This window comes from Delphinapterus leucas, chromosome 12, assembly GCF_059928025.1.
Source record: "Delphinapterus leucas isolate spDelLeu-1000000601 "Yukka" chromosome 12, BTC_Dleu_Yukka2, whole genome shotgun sequence".
In the NCBI taxonomy this organism is placed as follows: Eukaryota; Metazoa; Chordata; class Mammalia; order Artiodactyla; family Monodontidae; genus Delphinapterus; species Delphinapterus leucas.
The window spans coordinates 45,949,194-45,973,065 of NC_143140.1; the positions used below are offsets into that span (position 1 = coordinate 45,949,194).

At 38.5% G+C, this 23,872-nt stretch overlaps 1 protein-coding gene across 3 annotated transcripts in view; it reads right to left on the reverse strand.

Moving 5' to 3' along the window:
- The window catches only part of SNX3 (sorting nexin 3), a 43,763-nt gene that overhangs the window by 12,306 nt on the left and 7,585 nt on the right, over nt 1–23,872 (reverse strand). Inside the window, exon 1 of one of the 3 annotated variants that reach the window (XM_089921919.1) lies at nt 17,856–17,990. The exons of the other annotated variants lie outside the window; for them this stretch is intronic. Coding sequence (XP_089778045.1) covers nt 17,856–17,975 — 120 coding nt within the window. The 5' untranslated portion in view covers nt 17,976–17,990. Of the gene's footprint in view, nt 1–17,855; nt 17,991–23,872 lie in introns of those variants that run through there. 3 annotated transcript variants of the gene reach the window in all.

Genomic DNA, 23,872 nt, shown 5'->3' on the forward strand with positions numbered 1-23,872 from the left:
AATTGAGTGTTTTCTGCAGGTGAGACTTTACATTTTGAATTCCCTCCTCTCAAATTACTTTACAAAAGGGATTAGCTGCTCTCTTTATTCAATATGTTAAGATCAAGCTTGTGAAAAGAGTTCCCTAAGAATTTTCATACTTATGGGTACGGAAGTCTATAAAGTTAATCTCTGAAACAACATATCAAGCTTACAGGTACAATGTTGAGGGAAGAATGCCAATTCAGCTCATTTTACCTCCATTTTCCCTTTTGAACTTTTGACACAAGCATGATTATATCTGATTCACTTTAATAGACAGGTAGTGGGAGGGAGAAAAAGTCCATTCCTTTCTATGATTAGCTAAGAGTTTGATAGATTATATATTAAAAAAGATCATGGTTAGCTTAAGAAAATTTCATGGTTTTCTCAGCTGGTTATAATTTCTCTTTATATGAGGACTGCTTTAGAGTTTTTTGTGGTTTTTTTTAAACATCTTTATTGGAGTATAATTGCTTTACAATGGTGTGTTAGTTTCTGCTGTATAACAAAGTGAACCAGCTACACATATACATACATCCCCATATCCCCTCTTACGTCTTCCTCCCGCCCTCCCTATCCCACCCCTCTAGGTGGACACAAAGCACCGAGCTGATCTCCCTGTGCTATGCAGCTGCTTCCCACTAGCTATCTATTTTACATTTGGTAGTATATATATGTCCAGGCCACTCTCTCACTTCATCCCAGCTTACCCTTCCCCTTCCCCATATCCTCAAATCCATTCTCTATGTCTGCGTCTTTATTCCTGTCCTGCCACTAGGTTCTTTAGAACCTTTTTTTTTTTTTTTTTTAAGATTCCATATATATGTGTTAGCATACGGTATTTGTTTTTCTCTTTCTGACTTACTCCACTCTCTCTGTCAGTCTCTAGGTCCATCCACCTCACTACAAAAAACTCAATTTCATTTCTTTTTATGGCTGAGTAATATTCCATTGTATATATGTGCCACATCTTCTTTATCCATTCATCTGCCGATGGACACTTAGGTTGCTTCCATGTCCTGGCTATTGTAAACAGCTGCAATGAACATTTTGGTACATGACTCTTTTTGAATTATGGTTTTCTCAGGGTATATGCCCAGTAGTGGGATTGCTGGGTCATATGGTAGTTCTATTTTTAGTTTTTTGAGGAACCTTCATACTGTTCTCCATAGTGGCTGTATCAATTTACATTCCTACCAAGAGTGCAAGAGTGTTCCCTTTTCTCCACACCCTCTCCAGCATTTATTCTTTGTAGATTTTTTGATGATGGCCATTCTGACCAGTGTGAGGTGATACCTCATTGTGGTTTCGATTTGCATTTCTCTAATGATTAGTGATGTTGAGCATCCTTTCGTGTATTTGTTTATAGAGTTTCGATAAAGTCACATCAAGTAATTCTTAGTATTATTTGCCCATTATTTTTAGAGTGGTAAGTGTGCCTGTTAACTTCTCCCTGATCATCACAAGGACTTGCAGTTCAACTTGATCAAAATACAAATGAAAGATGCTGAGGTTTTTTGTTTAAGCCACTGGACTATCCCTGTTGATTACAAATTCTCATGATTGGTCACTTTCAACTTATTTAACCTTTATAAGATATTCTATTTTGGTTTTCTAAAGAGAAAAGAGTAAGGATAATTTGTTTCCCCTACAGTTTTGGGAGGATGCAACTATTACTACAGTTTAAGAGCATCTATAAAAGGGCACAGTGCTAGATAAGATGAGGAATATAACGATGAGTAAGATGCAGTCCCAGCCCTTATGAAGCTTATGTTAGGTTACAAGATAAGCATATAAAAAGTTAAATTTACATGGTTAAAAATACCATACACCATAAACAAAAAGTTGAAAGACCACAAAAAACTGTAGACAAATATATGCAATAAAAAACAAAGAAATAATTTCATGAAAATGTAAAGAACTTAAAAACTAATGAAAGATAAAGATGAATAATCTGACAAACAGAACAGGCAGAACACACAAAAACTATGTCAATAATGTTCAACTTCACTCACACAAGAAATGCCAGTCAAAACAGTAAGATCCCATTTTCATTTGTCAGACAAGCAGGTATTAAATTTTAATACCCAATGATGGTGAAGATAAATAGGCATCTAAAAAACTTGCTGATAATAGTGAAAACTGGTACAACCTTTTAAGGAGGGTGTTTCGATGATATCTATCATTCTTTTAAATGCATTTATCTTTTTTTCTTAATTAAAAATTTTTTTTCAATTTATTTATTTATTTTTGGCTGCGTTGGGTCTTTGTTGCTGCACGCGGGTTTTCTCTAGTTGCGTTGAGCAGAGGCTACTCTTTGTTGTGGTGTGTGGGCTTCTCATCGCAGTGGCTTCTCTTGTGGAGCACAGGCTCTAGGCGCGCAGGCTTCAGTAGTTGTGCCACGTGGGCTCAGTAGTTGTGGCACACGGGCTTAGTTGCTCCACGGCATGTGGGATCTTCCCGAACCAGGGCTCGAACCCGTGTCCCCTGCATTGGCAGGCGGATTCTCAACCACTGCGCCACCAGGTAAGTCCCAATGCATTTATCTTTTTTTTTTGCGGTACGCGGGCCTCTCACTGTTGTGGCCTCTCCCATTGCGGAGCACAGGTTCCGGACACGCAGGGTCAGCAGCCATGGCTCACGGGCCCAGCCGCTCCGCAGCATGTGGGATCTTCCCGGACCGGGCACGAACCTGTGTCCCCTGCATCGGCAGGCGGACTCTCAACCACTGTGCCACCAGGGAAGCCCGCATTTATCTTTTGAGCCAACAATTCCACCAGGAATTAATCCTACAAATATTTCCACATATGCAGAAAGGTATCAGTGCATAGAAATTTACTTTAGCATTGTTTATATAATACCAAAAAACAAAAAATCACAACACACACACACAAAAACCCAGAAAACTAAAAATCTTATTAAACTGTTACAAACATAAAATGAATTATTATACAGCTTTTAGAAAATATAACTCAGCCATAGACTGATCAGGAAGCCTGCCTGAGACGTGTAAAGTATAAGAAGTTTCAGAACAGTATCTGTCTACAGCATGATACCATTTGTATAAAGAAAAAGGAAAAAGCATAAAGGAACTGACGATTGGTTTGGTCAGTATTCCTTTAACACATGGAGTCAGCCATACTTCAGGAAGACAGTTGAGAATGGTGAAAACAGTGTGAACTACATGCAGAGAAGAAAGAAGTATATTTAGGAAGTAATTCTTGTATATTCTAAACCATAGGAGATGATGGGAATTAAAACTAAAAAGCCTGAATGTCTGGCTAAGGTATCTCCCTGTGAGCACCAGCAGTTAACAAACATCTCTGAACAGGAAAACATCTTTAAATCAAAAAAGTATAACAGAGAAGTTACTATGAATTCAACAGATAAGCTACATGTACTACCAAGGGGCAGCATGAAAACAGATGGTTCTATTCTCACCACACACAGAAGCATTTTTTTGGTGGTAATTATGTATGATTCTGGATATTAACTAGACTTACTGTGGTGATCATTTCACAATGTATACAAATATCAAATCATTATGTTATACACCTGAAACTAATATAATGTTATATGTCAGTTATTCCTTAAAAAAAGAAAAAGGTTGGTTCTAGCTAGTTTTAAGTTTTATCTGCTTGAAGAATATGGAAAAGAGACAGACAACTGAGGCAAATTATAGCAAAAATTCTTTAAAGGTTTTTTTTTGGATATCATTTAAAATGCTTTTGACTTATCCAGAGACAAATAAAGTGCTAAATTCTGAAACTAAACATAAATCAGACTTAACTATGGTTAACTTAAGATGACTAAAACTTCTGAAACTTAAAAGGCAAGATTTAGTATCTTCTCATCCTTACATTCATATTTTCCTCCTAATTTCAAGAAAAGTTGCTCTAGGGACTTCCCTGGTGGTCCAGTGGGTAAGACTCTGTGCTCCCAATGCAGGGGACCCAGGTTTGATCCCTGGTAGGGGAACTAGATCCTGCATGCATGCTGCAACTAAGAGTTCACATGCCGCAACTAAGAAGTCTGCATGCCGCAACTAAGAGCCCGCATGCTGCAGCGAAGATCCCATGTGCCACAACTAAGACCTGGAGCAGCCCAAATAAATAAATAAATAAATAAATAAAAAGAAAACAAAGAAAAGCTGCTCTAGTTGCTCAAGCTGAGCATAAACTAGAAACCACTGTTTTCCTCTAGCTATGGTTCATTTTACCTAACAGATAAAAGTGTCAAACTCAGCCATTTGTATGAAATAACAATATTTGAGGAACAGTGACCAGAGACAGGCAAGATCAGAGACAAGCAAAACTAAAGTCCATCATTAGGCAGGAACCATAAGCTAAGACAGCCATCAGCTATCTGTGTAGGTATGTGTTATTAGTAAATGCTGAAGGTGAGCTTAAGTACCCTTGGCCTATTTTAGACTTCTCAGTTTCATTCATGGAGTTATGAACGTTCTGCAAAGCAAAGACAGAGGCTCCTATAAATATTTACATCAACTATTGTCATACATATAAGAAACTGCAAATTAACCATAATTTAAAGCTATGTCAGGGCTATGGCCCAAACTAACACTTAAGAAGCAGAGAATTATAATCATCTGCCCCTCAAAAAGTTAAGCTGGTTGCCTGGAATCCATAAAGTCTATAAAAACTATTTTATTCCACATGGAAAATACGCTTTTAGTAATCATTACAAGCCAAATACTAGTTAAATGTCACCACTGCTTAATAACATCTTTTTGGAAAACTATAAAATAGGTTACCTATATTAACAAGGGAGGCAAAAGCTGAGAATACAACACGAGTGATCAGATCTGGCACTGAAAGGAGCTTTTAAAGTCATATCTAAATATAGAACACAATATTAAAAAGTCAGAGCTAAAAAAGTCAATCCAAAATCTCTACTCCGTATCCTATTCCTACTACTGAAGTCAAAGAAGTCTTCTTCAACCTGGTTATGCTTCAGAATTACCTGAGTAGTTTAAAACAACTTCTTAAATGAAGAATAACACAAATAGAGAAAAGTGCACAAATACATTGAGGGTACAGCTCAATAAGTTTTCCGGTGGTAGTAATCTGGGTAGTCCTAAAACAAAACAAAACAAAACATGGGGCATCCCTGGGGGCGTAGTGGTTAAGAATCTGCCTGCCAATGCAGGGGACATGGGTTCGAGCCCTGCTCCGGGAAGATCCCACATGCCATGGAGCAACTAAGCCCATGCGCCACAACTACTGAGCCTCTGCTAAAGCCTGTGAGCCACAACTACTGAGCCCACGTGCCACAACTACTGAAGCCTGCGCTCCTCAACAACAGAAGCCACCTCAATGAGAAGCCTGCGCACTGCAACAAAGAGTAGGCCCCGCTCGCCGCAACTAGAGAAAGCCCACATGCAGCAACGAAAATCCAATGCAGCAAAAAATAAATAAATAAATAAATTTATTAAAAAAAAAAAAGAATCAAGCACTGCCTCATTATTGCTCTTTTTTTTTAACGTTTAAAGTTTTTACTGATTTGACACAAAACGAAGATAACATAAAATTCTTTACAAGATTCACACTGGTAACAAATTGGTTAAGGAATGTCAGTTCAGAGTATTTAAGCTTAATACTGCACAAAGAAAATTCAAAATGCCCATAAATATGACAATTCATAAAATGAAAGATACTTGATGGAGACTTCCCTAAATTTGACAAGCCCCATAATCTACATGGCATTACAGATAATGATATATGACACTATTTTTTCCCTAAATTATCATTAGTAAAGAACAAAATTTTATTCTCCATGCTGGAGGAAGGAATATAATTTTTTAAAATTTTTTCTATGTAAAATATTATAAAATTGCTGTCATATGTAGAAGTGATCAACGAGTATACAGCAGCAAAAACCTCAAAAAAATATAGAATGGTGTTAGGCAGTTAGTAAAAGTATGTTAATTTCTGAATTTTGTGATGTCAGTAATATTCTGCAGTTTTCTTTTTTAATTGTAGTGGATTTTCAATATTATATTAGTTTCAGGTGTACAACAGAGTGGCTCAAAATTTTTATAGATTATACTCCATTTGTATTATAAAATATTGGCTATATTCCCTGTGCTGTACAATATATCCTTGTAGTTTATTTATATATGCCTTGTTATCTCTTTAGTCTCCTTCAATCTAGAGCAATCCTCCTGCCCTTTTGCCATTTAAGACATTGGCAATTTTAAAGAATGCAGGCCAGATATCTGAGATACATTATACACTTGAGTTTGTTCCTTTCCTCATGACCAGTTTCATGTCGTTCATTTTTGTCAGGAATGTCCTTACAGAAGGAATGCTGAAGCTTTCTCAGTGCCCGACATCAGAAAGCACGTGATGTCAGCTTGTCCTATTATTGGATCACTTGGTTAAGGTGAGGTCAGCTAGATTTCTCCCATGTAAAGATTTCTCCCATGTAAAGTTACCTGTTTTCCTCTTTACAGTGAGGTTTTTTTTTATTCTTGCACTTACCCTTCTTAATAAAATTTAGTGCCATTTGGAATTTACCCAGCTAAATTTAAAACTTATAGAACTGGCAGAGCACAGAATGAATTCTTCTTGGAGAATTCACATTTTTAGGTGAAATTACTTCCCTGACTTTAACCATTAAGAGAGAGACTGGCTTACTGCAGGAAAGCCCTACTCTCTGCCAGATACAGTGTGAACATGCAGATGTGTAAGGACATTATGTTCACAATTTGTTGATTCAGAAAAATTAAGAAGACTTATAGTCTACTTGGCTAGAATGAAGCCATGGATATTTGTTACTTGTCCTATGCAAAATTCAGGGCAATTCTCAAGCTTCTGTGTAGCTTATGAAAAGGTGATGGACTGATCACTATATAAGAAACCTGGGGCATTCAGAAAACTAGAAAAGAACAAGACTAACAGCTTGAAGAGAACTATTCAATATTATTTTATTGCTCTTTATTTTTCCTAATAATATACCAGAAACAAAACTGCAAAGGGATGAAATGTTATGAGAGATGCCTATATGCCTGATACTCTTAAAAGGCTATTTATATAAAAGAGAAACCAGTCATTTCCCACAAGGTATTACTAATCACATAGGGTAAAATCATCAGGAATCCAAACAGACATTATATACTAAAGAACAGATTTTGAAACCATGGTATAGAGCTCTAAAACAAGTGCTCCCTTCATGTCCAAGCAGAGGAAATGGCCACATTATTGGTCTCCAAAAAGCTAGGTCTTACACACTTACACAGGCTGACCTATTAAAGTCAGCAGCTCACAGATACCCTATATGTAACCTGATTATCACTGATAGCCAAGCAGAAAACCAAGCCTCAAAACGTGGTCACCTGAATATAGCTTAACAATAGATATTAGAAAAATGTTTACTAGGTGTTTCTAGTATTTCTTCAGATAGTGTCATGTGTACATTTGAAAAAAGAGACTGGCAAAGACATCAAAAGTATACCCAATAGACCATACTCTATTCAACCAATCCTAAGAGATGTAAATGGATGCCTCACTACAGTTCTCATTAAAAGGTTGTATTTCTCCAAATATCTACATCTAGAGATAAAGGATAAGCTGAGAAGTGCTTAAGCTATTACCTCGCCCTTCAGTACTTTTGATACTTGTTTTACCCAAACTGGAACAGCATGAATAACTGGAGATATGGTTTATAACCTAGATGAACTCTAAATATGGCTTGGGAGAAGTCATTGAAGTGAAGAATAAGCTTTTAGTCTGGAGAACCTTTGAAATGTAGATTGTCATTAAGCCAAGGTATTTAGTTTAGTTTCTTTCTTTCTTTTTTTTTTAAAATAAGGACATGGCCTTCCTGTGATACAATTTCCCGTTATTTTAAAAGAAGTATCCTTTATGGTATAATTTCTGAGACAGTAGAGAAGAAATTATCTAGACTGGTTTAATATATAAACCAAGTAATTCCAAATACTTTTCCTACTTTGTCCATATTCTTCATTTGTGAATGGCAACGAGATTCATTTGTGAGCTCATGCAAGGTTCTCAATGAACAACCTTTAATGGAATTCTGCAGTAATAATTCTACTGTAAAGGAAAATTTGTTCTTAATAGTTCATGAACACTTACATAATCCTACAGGCTTCTGCTGAAAGAACACCGCCTATTAACAGGGTAACCTTTTTTTGAACAATTTTTGAAGTGCAAAACTACTTTCTCTTTCCAACGTGCCTAATTGTAAGAATTGCCTCAAGAGGTTTTATTTTTTTTTAATGTATTTTATTTATTTTTGGCTGCGTTGGGTCTTCATTGCTGCACGCGGGCTTTCTCTAGTTGCGGCGAGCGGGAGCTACTCTTTGTTGCGGCTCGCAGGCTTCTCATTGCGGTGGCTTCTCTTGTTGCGGAGCGTGGGCTCTAGGGCACGCGGGCTTCAGTAGTTGTGGCACATGGGCTCAATAGTTGTGGCTTGTGGGCTCTAGAGCGCAGGCTCAGTAGTTGTGGCTCACGGGCTTAGTTGCTCTGCAGCATGTGGGATCTTCCCAGACCAGGGATCGAACCCATGTCCCCTGCATTGGCAGATGGATTCTTAACTACTGCGCCACGAGGGAAGCCCTGGACACTACCTTCTTATATCTTATCATATATCATAAGATATATCATATCTTACCACCAGGGAAGTCCCTCAAGAGGTTTTAAACACACTCCCATCCCCACACACTCCAAGTGCCCTCATCTAGAGAATCTCATTCAAATTAGCATGGGTTGGAATCCAAAATCAGTATTTTTAGGTGATTCTAAGGTACAACCAGGGTCAAGAACCACTGCCCTAGACTTACTAAATGTGAAACAGGGTAGGGGGGGACTCAGAAGTCTGTATGGTCACCAGTGATTCTAGTTTAGCCCGGACAGATAAGGGCAATATTTTACCTCCTCAAGGATAGTGATCTGGAACTAACACTATGAGAACACTGAACTGGAAACAGGATGCAAAGTCACTGTAAGTAAAACTATAATGTAGAAACCAGTGAAAGAATATTAGTTAAGAAGCTCTTTTCAGTAGATGTATTTTAAACTTCAGTATATGCATTACCACGCACATATGGACAACAGAGATCTAAAAAAGACACCCTCCTTAAGAGATATTTACAGCATAAAACTGGGGGGTGGAGAGCAAAGTAGTCTTCCAAGATTTATTACCTTTATCAGTGAAAACCATAATTCATCACAGACTTACTGTTTAGATAAAAGGGTAGAAACCTGCACTACAGTAATCAGTGTAGAAATGAAATAGACATAAAACATACACACATGAATATATTAGGTTAAGTCTGCATGGTAGGCTCATAAAAAGTATCCTTACCAAAAAAAAAAACAAACAAAAAAACACAATGGTACATGCTCATTTGCAGATATGTCATTTTGATACATTACTGACCCTTGAACAATGATGGGTATTAGTGGCATTGACCCTCCTGAGAGTTGAAAATCCAAGTATAATTTATAGTTGGCCCTCCAAATACATGGTTCTTCTCTATCTGCGGTTCTGCAAACATGGATCCTGTAGTACTGTAGTATTTACTATTGAAAAAAATCCGTGAATAGGTGGACCCATGCAGTTCAAACCTATGCTGTTCAAGGACCAACTGTATATCCTTTCAGACTTCCATATATACAAATTTTATTCTTATTAAAAATATCAGCTTCTCATTTGATATCGTTAACATGATTGTGTAGAGTCATCATCTACATGAGAGACAGTATAGTACAATGGTTAAAACATACAGCTCTGGAACCAGACAATCTGGTTTTAATCCCAACTCAGGCATTAATCAGCTATCTGACCCTGGGCAAAATGCTATGGATGAGAGCTAGATGAAGCCTTAATATAGATCCAGGGAACTGATATACTGTCCTAAGGACAAACCTCTAAAGGTAAAATTACTGGGCCAAAAGCTATGAATGTTAAGGCTTCAAAATGTCCTCCAGAGAGGCTACTTTGCTGTAGACTAAGGAGGTACACAACTGTAGTAGGCTATTACTTTGGTGGCCTACAATAAACAATGCCTCTCAGTATCTTTCTTTCTGTATCCTCCATATCTTTCTGTATCCTCTCCCATATCAGCCTGGCCATGTAACTGCCTTTGATCAATGGTATATTAGCAAATATCTATTGATTACAATAGGGCTGGTCCTCTTGGAACGCTTCTTCATAAAGACATTGTCTCTTGGAACCCAGCATTCTATTAGAAATCTAACTATCCACATGGAGGAAAACTCAGGACCTGATCAACAGCCCCAGCTTACCTCCCAGATGGTAGCCAGCACCAACTTGCCAGCTAGCTATGTGACTGAGTCATCTTAGAAATAAATCAGCCCCAATCAAGCTGCTCCAGTAGATATCAAGGAGAACAGAGATAAGCTGTCTGTTCTAAGATCTGACCAAACTGTAGAACTGTAATAAAGTGAAAGTAAATTGTTGTTTTAAGCCACCAACTTTTGGGAGTTTTGTTACACAGCAATAGATAACTGAATCAGTAACCTGACTTTGGTAGAATCATGCTAATAAGAAGAGACTGAGAGGACAGTATTTCACATATAAAGATGTGATACCTAAAGAGCGAATAGACTTAAAAAAATTTTAAACTCTTTGCTGTTTACTTTTTTGCTTCCTTATCAGCTCTTGACTATTTTCTGAGTAGCTGAAGTTTCCAGAAAATCCAAAAGACTTTATTGATTCTGGATTATTCAGCAAAGGAAGTGTTCCTCCATAACTTAAGAAGCTTATCAAATGAGCTGAACCTGAAGATTTCCTACTCTGAACAAGGCAAAGTTTTAAAATAATGGTTATAATTTAAGATTGAGTTGTTTTCTCTACAGTAACTTGATATATCTCTAGGAATAGATAGTATGAAATAGTTTGCCACCAATATTATAAAAGAATGAAGCTGAGGTGTTTCTTCAAAGAATTACCTGGAAAACTATAAAAAACATCAAAGAGGGTATTTAATGATTCTTAATTCTCTAAGACATGAGTGATCCCCATAGTAATAGACTCCCTTCTCTTCTAGTCAGAGTGATTAGCTGTAGTAAGAGCAACTAGACAATGATATTAAACACTATATGCATGCATGATTTAAATTTACACATTGACAGCAGTGCCATTACAATGTTTTATTCCTTTCATAAAGCTGCACAAAGAACGATTATTGTTCTATTAACCTGAAAGTACTCAAATCACTAATGCAAAATCTTTTTATTAGAAATAGTAACTCTCTAAGAATCCTCATAATATACCATGACTAACAGCACAGGTCACAAGAGGATTTGTAACTTGTCATCAAAGGTTCAATATATTTATAATTAGGTCAGTATAATTTTTAAAAATTTCTGGCCAGCAGATCCTCTTTCACTGTTAGATGTAATCAGTGTTTGAGGTAGGGCTGGAAAGCAAGGCATTCTGGTTCTTTCCCTTATAATGTAGGTTCATTTCAGAGTACTCTATCTAGCCTCTTTTCTTCTTGTACTTTCCTTTCCGTGACCTCTCCTCCAAGCTGTGTTGTGAAGTTTGTAAGAAAAGGAAATCATTCCAGATCCTTCACCTTTAGCCCCCGAACCCTACTTGAAACCCTATAAATATTTAATATTTATAAATATTAATGATGAAGTCTCATAAGCCATTAAACTGATGTTAGAATGCTAATAAGTATACAGAATATAAGGCATTTACTGAGACTCTACCATGAACGCTGACTAAGTATATTGACATGGTCCCTGACTTAGATTTTATACAGACAAGGATAGGTTAGGGTTAGGAGGTAGACACTAAGGAGAGTGGAATACCATGGGGCAGTTTCTGTGAGATAGTACTCAATTTGGGGAGTACATTATGATAGAGACATGTATGTACAACCTGTCAAAGGTCTTAAAGCTAATAGAAAAATTTTCTAAGTATATTTTCATGGCTGCTTACATCATTATGTATCAAAAGTTTCAAGTTTAGATGTGGATGAAAAGTTTAAAGTCCCCATTTTTTCCATTCACTTAAGGTATTCAAGGTAACAGCCATTAAGGTTGTATCTCAGGGAGAGACATAAGGTTTAAATAATTGTTGCAACACTTTTAGTGGTGGAAGTTCCTGACATGATACATTGTTGGGGGAACAAAATGCAAGCAAATATATATGAGTATATATACATTCATTCAGTATTTCCTTTGTATGATTGTAGACTTAGCATAATAGAAGCTAATCACAAATCTGTGACAATGATTTCTGATTCCTGGAAGCAGCAAACAAACAAACAAAAAAACAGATAAATTAATCAAGCAGACCTGGGCTCAAGCCCTTCTCTGGAACTAAACAGTATGACCCTGTCAAGTTACTTTCCCCCTCTATAACTGAGTTGCAGTATCTTTAAAATGAAGATACTGCCACTTAGCTCAATTAAATAGGAACTATTATTACTTCACACATATTATCACTTATTGGATACTTAGTGTAAAGTTTCACTTTATGGCTGAAGAAACTCAAAAAGAGGAGATATGAAACTTGTTCAAGGTCACATGTCTACTAACAGGCAAAGAGATAAAGAAGATTCTTACTTATGTTCAAGGTTCATGCTCTTAAGGAACACTATGGTTAGAGTACCTGACCCAAAACAGATGTTAAATAAAAAAGGTTAGGGGCTTCCCTGGTGGCGCAGTGGTTGAGAGTCCGCCTGCTGATGCAGGGGACACGGGTTCGTGCCCCAGTCCGGGAGGATCCCACATGCCGCAGAGCGGCTGGGCCCGTGAGCCATGGCCGCTGAGCCTGCGCGTCCGGAGCCTGTTTTCCGCAATGGGAGAGGCCACAGCAGTGAGAGGCCCGCCTACTGCAAAAAAAAAAAAAAGGTTAAAAACTCTACTAAAGGGACTCCCTGGTGGTCCAGTGGTTAAGAATCCACCTTCCAATGCAGGGGACATTGGTTTGATCCCTAGTTGCGGAACTAAGATCCCACATGCCGTGGGGAAACTAAGCCCGTGTGCCACAACTAGAGAGCCCGTGTGCCTCAACTACAGAGCCCACGCACTCTGGAGCCCATACGCCACAACTAGAGAGAAGCCCACATGCTGCAATGAAGAGCCTGCACACTGCAACTAAGACCCGACATGGCCAAAAATAAATAAATAATTTTTTAAAAATCTACTAAACATTTAATAAACAGTTCAACAACTACTATGTGCAAAGAGTTAAGTAATACTTGGTTAAGAGGCTTTTAAAAATATTTAAACACTGCATAACAAGTGCTTCTGAGCACCCATAAATTAACATTAAAACATAATAATATGAACTAACACAACACTGTAAATCAACTATACTCCAACATAAAATAAAAGTTAAAAAAACTTTTATTGACATATATACACTAATATGTATAAAATGGATAACTAATAAGAACTTGCTGTATAAAAAAATAAATAAAATTTAAAAATTAAAAAAAAAAAAGAGTACTTAAAAAAAAAAGTTCTAAAAAAAATACCAAAAAAAAAAAGGAGAGCTTCCCTGGTGGTTCAGTGGTTGGGAGTTTGCCAGCCAATGCAGGGGACACGGGTTCAATCCCTAGTCTGGGAGGATCCTACATGCTGCGGAGCAGCTGGGACCGAGCACCACAGCTGCTGAGCCTGCACCCTAGAGCCCGTGAGCCACAACTACTGAAGCCCATGCACCACGACTACTGAGGCCCGTGTGCCTGGAGCCTGTGCTCCGCAGCAGGGGAGGCCACTGCGGTGGGATGCCCGCGCCACGGCAGGGAGTGGTCTCTGCTCACCACAGCTAGAGAGGGCCCGTGCGCAGCAACGAGGACGCAACGGAGCCAAAAATAAATAAATTTTTTAAAAAACCCATAATGCGTAAAACGTTGTTTCTTTAAATTATGGAACCTAAAAGAAAGGTGTAAAGTGTGGACTAAAAATGTCACCTGCCATATCAGAAGCAAAGGATGTTGAGGCCATCAAACCATCAGCCACTGCAGCCGGCCCTCCACTCCACCCCCTCACACTGTGCACCCTCAAGGGATTCAGGATGGAGAAAAACAGGATACTGGTCCTAGATAGTTAAGGTGCATATCAAAGGAATGATTTCAATGAGCCCAGACTCTTGCATCTTCCCATACATAAAAAGCGCTAAATTCATTAACCTGATGTCTGTTTGTCTTTAATTAATCTTTTGATGTTCCAACTACCTGGTATTTGTTGCAAAAACTCCTATGTATCCTAGCTCCTCCCTTACCTCTTTGGAACAGTCCCTCAGAGCTATCTGAGAGGCTGCCTCCCGGGCTTAAGTCTTCAGCAAGTCTGCAGAATAAACCATAGTTCTCATCTTTCAGGTTGTGCTTTTTTTTTTTTTTTCAGTCAACAAATGTAAAAAGATACGGGTGGAACTGCCGGAATGGTGGGGTAAGGAGCTTGGTAAACTCTCTCCCTCCAAAAAAATCAAATATAAAACTAGTAGTTCTACCAGTGAGGCAACCTGTGCAAACCAGCACCATTGCTGCTAGAGGGAGACAGATCACTGATCAAGAGTAGAATGCAGAAAAGTTCCATATACAGGGGTGTTGTTCACAATAGTGATCTTGGTGGCAAACAATTGGGGAAGGCCAATACTGCAGTAGTCCAAGGTTGCAGTACTGACTGGGGCAAGAAACAAATCAGCAGACTTGCCAGAATTTTAGCAGGGGTATCCTGAGAATGGCACAGCAATGACAGGCCTTGATAAGCTCTCACTTACCCCTGGTGGTCTGAAAGGCTATGTGCTTGCACAAAGCTGTATGCAAGCTCAGAAAAGAATGGTGAGGACCCGCATTATCCATACATCTGTAACGGAATATGAGGTCTTTCAGAGATACAGGAGAGATAAAGACATGAGAAGACTTGGCACAAAGTGAAAGCTGAAACAAACTTGTAACCTGGCTTATACTTTCAATTCCCCAACCTACATACAAACAAACACACTAGCAAAGGGCAGAAGCCTTACTAGCTCAAGGTGTTTATGCAGAACCTCTGAACAGTCACTGTGTGACTACTAAAGCAGTCCTGATCCAAGGGTGACCCTCTAGGAAGCCAGGCTTAAAACACACACACACACACACACACACACACACACACACACACACACAGAGAGAGAAAGAGAGAGAGAGAGAGAGAAGAAAAATATCAGCAACTGCAAACTACAGACTTAGTACAGGCAAGTCCTTAAAAAAAATAAAGATATAGCATCAGAGCTCCCCTGGGAGGAAAGCCAAGAGGTGATCTAGCTCAACAGTCTCTAAAATGTATCATCTAAAATGCTTGGTTTAACAAAATAATTATAAAACATGCAAAGAAACAAGAAAGTGTAACCCGTATGGGGGTGAAAACAGTCAATAGAAACTTGTCTCTGAGGGTGTTCAGTTGTTGGACTAAGCTGACAAGGATTTCAAAGCAGCTATCACAAATATGTTCAAAGAACCAAAGGAAGCCATACTTACAGAATTCAAAGTATGATGACAATGACTCAATGAACAGAGAATCTCAACAAAAAGAGATTATAAAGAAGAACCAAATTGGAATTCTGGAGTTGAAAAGTACAATAACTGCAATGAAAAATTCACTGGAGGGGCTCAACAGCAGATCTGAACTGGCAGACAACAGAATCAACAAATGTGAAGACAGATCAACCAACTTTTCTATTCTGAAGAATATACAGGAAAAAAAACAAAACAAAAAAAAAGCAGTCTCAGAGACCTGTGAGACTCCACCAAGCATACCAACACAGGTGAAACGGGAGTCTCAGAATGAGACAAAGAGAATAAATAATGACTGAAAACTTGCCAAATTTGACTAATATCTTTAATCTGCACATCCAAGAAGCTCAATGAATTCCAAGTAGGAGAAACATAAAAAGACTCTATATACATCATGGTCAAAGTGTTTAAAGACAAAGACAAGCAGAAAATTTTGAAAGTAGCAAGAGAAAAAAATGACTCATCACATACCCCCCAATCCCCCACAATAAGATTAACAGCTGACTCCCCCCTGAAACAATGGGGACCCGGAAGCAGTGGAATATTCAGAATGTTGAAAGAAAACACAACAAATAATTCTGTACCTAGCATAGTAGACAGAATTCTGACATGGCCCCACAAATTCCCACCCCATGGTGTACACACCTCCTTTTAGGTGTGGGTGAGTCTTATGGATGTCACTTCAATGGTTAGATTACATTCTCTGACAAAGTGAAAGAATTTTGCAAATGGAATTAAATAAAGTCTCTAATCATTTTGACTTTGAGTTCATCAAAAGGGAGATTTTGGGGGGATGGGTTTGACTTAAATCAGGTGAGTCCCTTAAAAGAGGGCTTTAGTTCCTCTTAGACCAAAGAGATAGTCTGACTAGCCTTGAAGAGGAAGGTTACTATAAATTCTATAACCTCCAAGAAAATGAATTCTGCCAATTCTGTGAGCCTGGAAAGAATCCCAACCCTCACATGAGACCAAAACCTTGGCCAACCCCTGACTGTAGGCCTTGTGAGACCTGAGCAAAGGGCCGAGCTAAGCCATGCCCAGACCTCTGACTTATAGAAACTGTTAAGGTAATATTTTAAGGTACTGTATTTATGATAATTTTTTTTTTTGCGGTACGCGGGCCTCTCACTGTTGTGGCCTCTCCCGTTGTGGAGCACAGGCTCCAGACGCGCAGGCTCAGCGGCCATGGCTCACGGGCCCAGCCGCTCTGCGGTATGTGGGATCTTCCTGGACCGGGGCACGAACCCGTGTCCCCTGCATCGGCAGGCGGACTCTCAACCACTGCGCCACCAGGGAAGCCCCAAAGTGTGCAGTTTTAAGTGTACAGAGTTCTGTAGCATTAAGTACATTCACATTGTTGTGCAACCATCACTACCATCTATTGCCAAATAATAATACATTCTATAAGAATGTTTAAAATAATACATTCTATAAGAGAATGAGTAATGGGTTCTTAAAACTAATCATTTGCTGAAATCAGCGCTTTCTTCTCCTTTTTGACAGTGCAATAAATAGAAAGCTGGAGCCAACTCTCAGATAATAACAGCAGCGGCTAATATTAAATAAACAAGATAGTATTTAAAGTCCATAACACATGTCATTTAATTCTCATGTAATTCTGAGGAAGATCCTAACACTCTCATCTTAGGATGGACAAAAAGTTCAGAGGGGTTAATTGATCAAGGGCACTCAATTAGCAGGTAGGGCAAAACTGGGATATGAATCCATGTCCATAGTTCAAGTGCTAAACACTTAGAATTTGTTAAACGTTATCTCCCAAATAACAAAAAAATTAGTAGACTCTAAAAGAATGGAAGTCCATGGTACATAAGTACTCAAAGTTTTGTTTCTCTACCCGCAACGCACATAATACTAAGTCCGCCTCCAGTTCTCTTCTACCATCACTAGGTTGGGAAAGACTGCCCCAGATGTTTAGATCAACTGGGAGAGAAGTCTAGCTTCCTTGAGAGGAAAACTTAAACACTATGATAGACCTATCAGTCAAAACCCAAAAAGAAAATGAGATATGTGTCAGGTCTTCTATTGGTGGAATAACACCAGGGAACCCTATAAAGGAATGGATGGAGAGTGAGAGAAACAAAATGTAATGTCAGGGCAAGTATAGGAAATAACAATAGTAAATAACAGCAACTAGGAATTAAAACAAAATTTCTCTGCAGACTCTGGCACAGAATATAGAATTTCTAGCAATACTGACATCAAAAAACTGCTAAGATGTCTCTGAAACCACATGATACTCAATTTCCTAAAGTAATAAAATGATCCTATCAAGAAAATAAGTCGGACTTACCTGCTGGCAGTGGTTAAGATTCCGCCTGCTTGGGGGCTTCCCTGGTGGCGCAGTGGTTGAGAGTCCGCCTGCCGATGCAGGGGACACGGGTTCGTGCCCCAGTCCGGGAGGATCCAACATGCCGCGGAGCGGCTGGGCCCGTGAGCCATGGCCGCTGAGCCTGCGCGTCCGGAGCCTGTGCTCCGCAACGGGAGAGGCCACAACAGTGAGAGGCCCGCATACCGCAAAAAAAAAAAAAAAAGATTCCACCTGCCAATGCAGGGGACATGGGTTCAAGCCCTGGTCTGGGAAGATCCCACATGCCGCGGAGGAACTGAGCCTGTGCACCACAACTACTGAGCCTGCACTCTAGAGCCTGCGAGCCACAACTACTGAAGCCTGCGCACCTAGAGCCTGTGCTCTGCAACAAGAGAAGCCACTGCTATGAGAAGCCCGCACACTGCAATGAAGAGTAGACCTGGCTTGCAGCAATTAGAGAAAGCCCGCGCGCAGCAACGAAGAGCCGATGCAGCCAAAAATAAATAAATAAATTTATTAAAAAGAAAAAACCTTGCCTCTTGGGCAACTTAGAAAAAAAAAAGAAAATAAGTCTCTAACCTTTGTTTGATTAAAAGAGAGAAATTAAGAAAATTTCTCTCTCTCAATCAGTAAAGAATGGGGTGTGTCTGCAGTCAGTCACACCTGGAGTTTGGCACGGGGGTTAACAGTGACCAGATTGTGAGTGACCACTGACCAGAAACACAGAGAGACAGGGCAAAAAGGTAAAAAGCAAAACAAAACAAAACCTCAGGAGAAAAAGCCCTGGGTGCACTGGTCCCTTCATATATGAGCCATCCTGTATATTTGAGGCCAATATCAATTATAGTCAACTAAAGTCAAACAAGTCAATCTGAATTCCAAGGAAAACTGGACAAAGATATGTCTGGTAGTCTGAGTCTAAAACTTTAAATAGCCCAATATAGCTAATGGCTACTGTATTAAAGCAGATTTAGACAAAGAATATCAAAAGTTCTAGAGAAAAGCAGATCAAAGAACATATTAGTTCTAAATAATCCACTGAAGTATATCCATAACTGATGTCCTACTTCAACCTATAAAGCTTTTCTTAATTTTATTAAAGTTTGATCAGATTCTATATAATTATAATCCTTCTACAATGCTCTGTTAGCTTTGACATTCTTGAACCTTCTTCATAAAGAAGCTCTGGGTACCATACATATTTCATACATATTTTTATATGCTTCATAATCTTTTAAGTTGGATTTTTAAAACCTATTCTGTCACAAATGGACGTGGGTGTTTTAAAAGATTGTGTTTGTTCATTTTGAATGACTGCCTCAAGTTAAGGTTCAGGTTTCTTCTCAAAATAGAAACATAAAAAATCGTGTGACATCAGAAGAAATTATTTAGTTATACATTCACTGTTTGAAATCCTTAAATATATTTTAGACTTTGAGACCTAGTATCACAAGTTGCAATAGTCAAAATACTTTTCTCCTAAGGTGTGCAGTGAATGGAAGATACTTTTGCTTTAAGACTTTGCTTGGAATTATGGAGGGTCAAAGGCCTTACAATAGAGTATGAAATCTTTTCTAAGTTTTAATCAAGAGCCAATAACCTAAGGTATTCATGACCTAAAACATTATTTTACACTTGTCTAGTCTCAGAAGTTAGCCCTCTCTCATACAAAGGCAACAGCAAGGGTAAACAACTGTATCAAAGATTAGGTGGTTCTTCCTCTTATACTTAATACTTTTAAAAAAATGCACTGTTAATCTTGACCTACACTTGGACAGCCAAAGTGACAGTCTTTTAGTAATTTTCTCTATAGTCTGGAAAACTAATCCTCTACAGGCTATTAAGTAACACGCTTAACTTTTTCCATGAGAAAAAATATTTTTTTATGCCTTTGGTAAAACACCTTGGCAGACTAGAAGGCAAGGGATAATGAGAGCTGATGGTGCTAGATTCTGAGAAAAGAAAGATACGGCTGTGTGGCCTATGACCAAGGCTCAGAGTCAGGCTGAGCCCCAGTCCCCACTGACTCTCATTCTCTTGGAGTGAGTCTACAGTGTTTCCTTCTGTTGGAAATGATCTTTAGGACAGCGGCATGTCATTCTTACTAGCTTCCTATTGCTGCTTTAACAAATTACCACAAGCTTAGTAGCTTAAAACAACACAAATTTATTATCTCACAGTTTTGGTGGTCAGAAGCCCGAAATGAGTCTCAGTGGGCTAAATCAAGATGTCACTAGGGCTGCATTCCTTCTGGAAGATCTAGGAGAGAATTTGTTTCCTTGTCTTATCTAGATTCTGGAGGCTACCTGCATTCTTCAGCTCATGGTCCTTTCTTCCATCTTCAAAGTCAGCAATAAGATCACTCCAATCTCTGCTTCCATTGTCACATCTTCTGTAACTGACTCTCCTGCCTGTTTCACTTATAAGGACGCTTGTGATTATACTGGACCCACCCAGATAATCCAAGACAACCTATCCATCTCAAGATCCTTAATTTGATTATTATCTCCAAAGGTAACATATGTAAGGTAACATATTCACAGGTTCTAGTTATTAGGGAGTAGAAATCTTTGAGGAATTGTTATTCTGCTCCCACAATCACCCAAGCCACAGGTGCCACCAACTATGACATTTGGAGGTCCCTAACAAGTAATGTGTGGTAAATAAATGTTGCCACAAATTCTCTGAAGCTCCTTCCATCTGAGAGGTGGAGTCTATTTGAATCTAGACTAGCTTTATGACTTGCTTTGACCAAGAGAATGTGGTAGAAGTGACAAGCAAGTTTCAGAGCCTAAAACTCAAAAGGTCTTGCAACTTTCCATCTTCATTCTCTTGGAATGCTATTCTAAGACTGCCATATAAGGAAGCCAGTATAGCCTACTGGAGAATGAAGCCATATAGAAGAGAATGAGGCACCCCAGGGGATAGCCAGACATGCCATCAAATGCCAAACATGCCAAATCTCCAGCTCAAAAGCTGGAGAGCACAGGCAAAAACTGCTAGCAGAGAAACTGCCCAGCCAAACCACAGAATGGATGGAAATAAATCACTGTTTTATATCATAAAGTTTTGGGGTGGTGTGTTATGCAAATGATACAATATTGGTTAGTGGGAAAACCAGCCTATACAATGTATATATATCTGGATGAGCTTTTGCAAGGAGGAATAAATAAGGTCATTTGGGTTAGGTTTGGGAGGAGGACAGCAGGTAAACTTTCTTGGCTATATCACAAAGCATGATCAGGCTGATAAAGGAAATGACTACTGTTAAGTAAGAATGACCCTGGTTTATTTCTATGATCTGTTGTAACTGGAAATGAGAGTCATTATAGTTTCTAAGAAGAGGCAGTCAGATAACTAAAACTACATCAAAGAAAACACAGAAGAAAGTGCCTACCATACTGCCTGAGATACAGCAATTGCCCAAGAGATGCTTAAAACAAAACAAACCATAAATAAAGAGGTAGAGAAAGATGTACGAGCCAGACGGTAACAAGGGGTCCTAGGGCATAAAGTGGTCAGAATCCAGTATTAATACTGTGTGACTTTGGCAGGTTATTGACATCAGATGTTGGCAGTGAAGGACGGAAAAGACAGCTGCTCTCTCTGCCTAGAACATTCCCAGCCCATTCTGCCCTTACACCCCCAGTCCCTCATGCAGGCTTGGGTTCCTACTGCACATTATGACTATTTTCACCAAGTAGTACCATTAAATTGAACTGAATTGAACTGAATTGAATTGACCTACCTCCCTACCTCCAGTCTATAAGTTTCTTGCCTTTAAGGGCAAGACATATGTTAGCACAGTGTCTGGGATGTAGTAGGTGGTTCATAAATGTTCATTTATTGGACACTTTTAGGGAAAGCTGATAAAAGAAAACGTCTAGTCCTGTTTCAGGTTGGTGTGAACTTGCTAAATGCAGCAACCATGTCTTATTAAACTTAGCATTCCAAGTGCTCAATAAAACAACTGGCCCACGGGAGCTACTCAAATGTCAAGTTAAATCTAAAAAGAAATTTAGTTAGATTAGAATCTTGAGAGAATAAAACTGGGCAAATACACAGAGTACAGATAAGAACCATATCCTAACATCTTAGCGAAAAGCTCTATAATTTATTTCAACTTCAGTGTATCAACATCAACTACCGTTTAAACTAAGATAAAAATTTTACCAATTTACTATATTGTCCCGTTCTGAGAGCTAATATTACAGTTCCTCAATTTTCAACTTAACCCCTTTCTACAACTCAGACATTAAACTTACCCACGTCAATAGTTCAACCAATACTAATTTAATCATTTAATAATGGTATACTGCCATAATACGTAGAGAGTTACCATGTAAGAACACAAAACATTAAATGATGATATGGCATGAAAAATTAATTCTGAGCTGAAAAATATCCAAACCCCAATCCTGGCTAGAACTGACTATAGTTTTGTCAGGCACCATCTTCAGTTTTGCCACTGGTTTATTGACTGAACCTCAACTACCATGAACCAGCTGCTTAACAGTTTTTATCAGCACCAACTCTCTCTAAGTAGTTATTCAAAGGAGTTTATGAAAGGCTTCAAGTAGGAAAATTAATTTTATAAACTAAAAATCCTTGTGCTTGGCCTTAATATGAATAGTAGATGTAATCTAATAACTCACGAAGTTAGATTGTGTCTTTGCAAAAACAGGACCTTCAGAAGGAAAAAATGGCATCTAATATTTCCATTCAGCACCAAAGAATAGGACTATGCTTTAAAATCCTATTGGTATTTGATGAATGTCTAAGGAAAAAAACCTAACTAGCAGTGTTATATTTAACTACCATTTCCTCCATCATTTACTACTGGCATTCTAATTGAATGTTTTTTTCAAAGTCTCATGTTTTGAAAATAAGATTCTCCAAGTGCTTTTGATTTCCAATACTTCAATGCTACATAAAATTTAGACCAGGGATTGGCAGCCTTTTTCTCAGATGGCAAGACAGTAAATATTTTAGGCTGTTGCAACTACTAAACTCTGCCCTTTCAGTGCGAAAGTAGTCATAAATACTGTGTAAACAGAACATTACAAGGTGTGCTGTGTTCTAATAAAACTTGACAAAACAGGGAAGCCCATAGCTTGCTGATCCCTGCTCTAGAGTGATTAGTGTCTTAAGAATGTTCTCAGTTATATAATATGGAGGTAATATTTGAGTGTAAATTTAAACAAAGATCTGGTGATACACAGAAGTATGCCTAGCCAACAAGATTTTTATCTGCTTCTATTTCCACCTGAAGATGATCAATAATTGCGTGGCAAGAGAGGAGATACTGAGAACTAGACATGAGAAGGGGAGCTTTGAGGCTCCTTTGTTCCTCTCTATGGATTAGAATGCCCAAACTTCCTACAGCACAGAGAAGCTCATACCACAAGGACAGGAATGGAAAAAACAGAAAGCAAACAAGCTATAGGTGGCAGGTGTGGAATAATTTTAGGAAAGCCAAGGAAACAGAGATGCTACATCATTGATAAAATCAAAGCCTAGAGGGCAAAGAATTTAGAAAGTGACCATTCCAATATTGTTAGGCACTAAGTAATTTTATTAAAATAATTTAAAGTCTTCCTATGATTCTCTGATAAGAGACATTGACCTCACTTACTTAGGTGGCTCAAACAATATACTCCATCATTCAATGTCATCAGCTAAAACGCTGGTCCTAGGTAAAATCGCCTATAGTTTTAAAGTCACTGAAGGCCAAAAAATGTTAATCATCTATTTTCAGTACCTCTAAACCAAACTCAACCCCATGATATACCTCTATCAATACGCCGTGTCTTCATGCGTGCCTCCTTTCTCTACTCACCAAAATTTTCTCAGGAAGGGATGGAAACTTATTCACATTTGAGAATGTCAAAATGGGAGCTCAAATTTTATTTTTTACAAATCAAATGAACTTTCTCTAAACATTGAAATTTCAGTCATCAGCAAAGGAAAGAATCAAGAGACATGATCAGAATGTTGCT